Below are 732 nucleotides of genomic sequence, written 5' to 3'. Positions count from 1 at the left end.
TGCTCAATCACAGTCCCATTGCAGGCAAATTTCTGAAGATGCAAACAAGGGAATGTTAAAAACGCTCCCCCCATGAAACCGTAAACCAATTCAATGTGCATTAGTTTAGAGTGACTTAAATGACAACCTTCTTGAAGGCCTTGACTAGCTTCTTTTTATCATAGTCATCGGCTATGCCCTGAACCGTGGTCAGAGTCTTCCGCCCGTTCCGCTGTTGAATTCTTATGTGGATGTAGTCCTCAGTCCCAGCTGGGAGCCGATCATCACCCTTAGTTGCATCAGCAAAGGGGTCTTTGGAAAGATAAACAAGCAGCGTTAGCAATGTTTGTGGCATCAGATTTCCTGCTTTGCTTGAAACAGGTCAAAGGTAATCTTTTAACTAGGTCACCTAATGTACTTTATGAATTAAGGACAGCTAACTCTATCACCTCAAATATTTCTGCATGTAAAATCTGCTTCTGTAGGCGCCTCACAAGAACATGTTGGAACAAAGCAAAACATCCCCGTTAACAACGGGGTAGAGTTCAGGTCTGATCTGGCTGCTCATTAACCGTTCGTGTACCGGACCCGTTCAATATATCAAAAGGCTTGATCTATTTCCATATCAAGCAACGGTTTGTGTTTTACGTGTTAAATTGTCTTTAATCTTGACACCAATCCATACGCAGAAGGCTCGAGATGTTTCTCGGAGATCGCGCTAAGTCTAAAAATAAGCCGTCATCCATTTTGTAT

General features: G+C 42.6%; 1 protein-coding gene across 1 annotated transcript; it reads right to left on the bottom strand.

Moving 5' to 3' along the window:
- Positions 1-5: 5 nt before the first annotated feature.
- LOC107735312 (eukaryotic translation initiation factor 1b-like) lies at positions 6-349 on the bottom strand (the record flags this gene model as incomplete). The annotated part of the gene is made up of 2 exons (XM_016547036.1): positions 128-349; positions 6-32 (listed from the first exon to the last, which is right to left on the bottom strand). Coding segments are annotated over exons 1-2 (234 nt in total), but the record flags the coding sequence as incomplete, so codon positions are not given.
- Between the last annotated feature and the right edge of the window lie 383 nt (positions 350-732).

This window comes from Sinocyclocheilus rhinocerous, unplaced genomic scaffold (genome assembly GCF_001515625.1).
Source record: "Sinocyclocheilus rhinocerous isolate Xijiao unplaced genomic scaffold, SAMN03320098_v1.1 C35966144, whole genome shotgun sequence".
In the NCBI taxonomy this organism is placed as follows: domain Eukaryota; kingdom Metazoa; phylum Chordata; class Actinopteri; order Cypriniformes; family Cyprinidae; genus Sinocyclocheilus; species Sinocyclocheilus rhinocerous.
The sequence above is the reverse complement of the archived record's forward strand: the minus strand, read 5'-3'. Positions and strand labels throughout refer to the sequence as shown.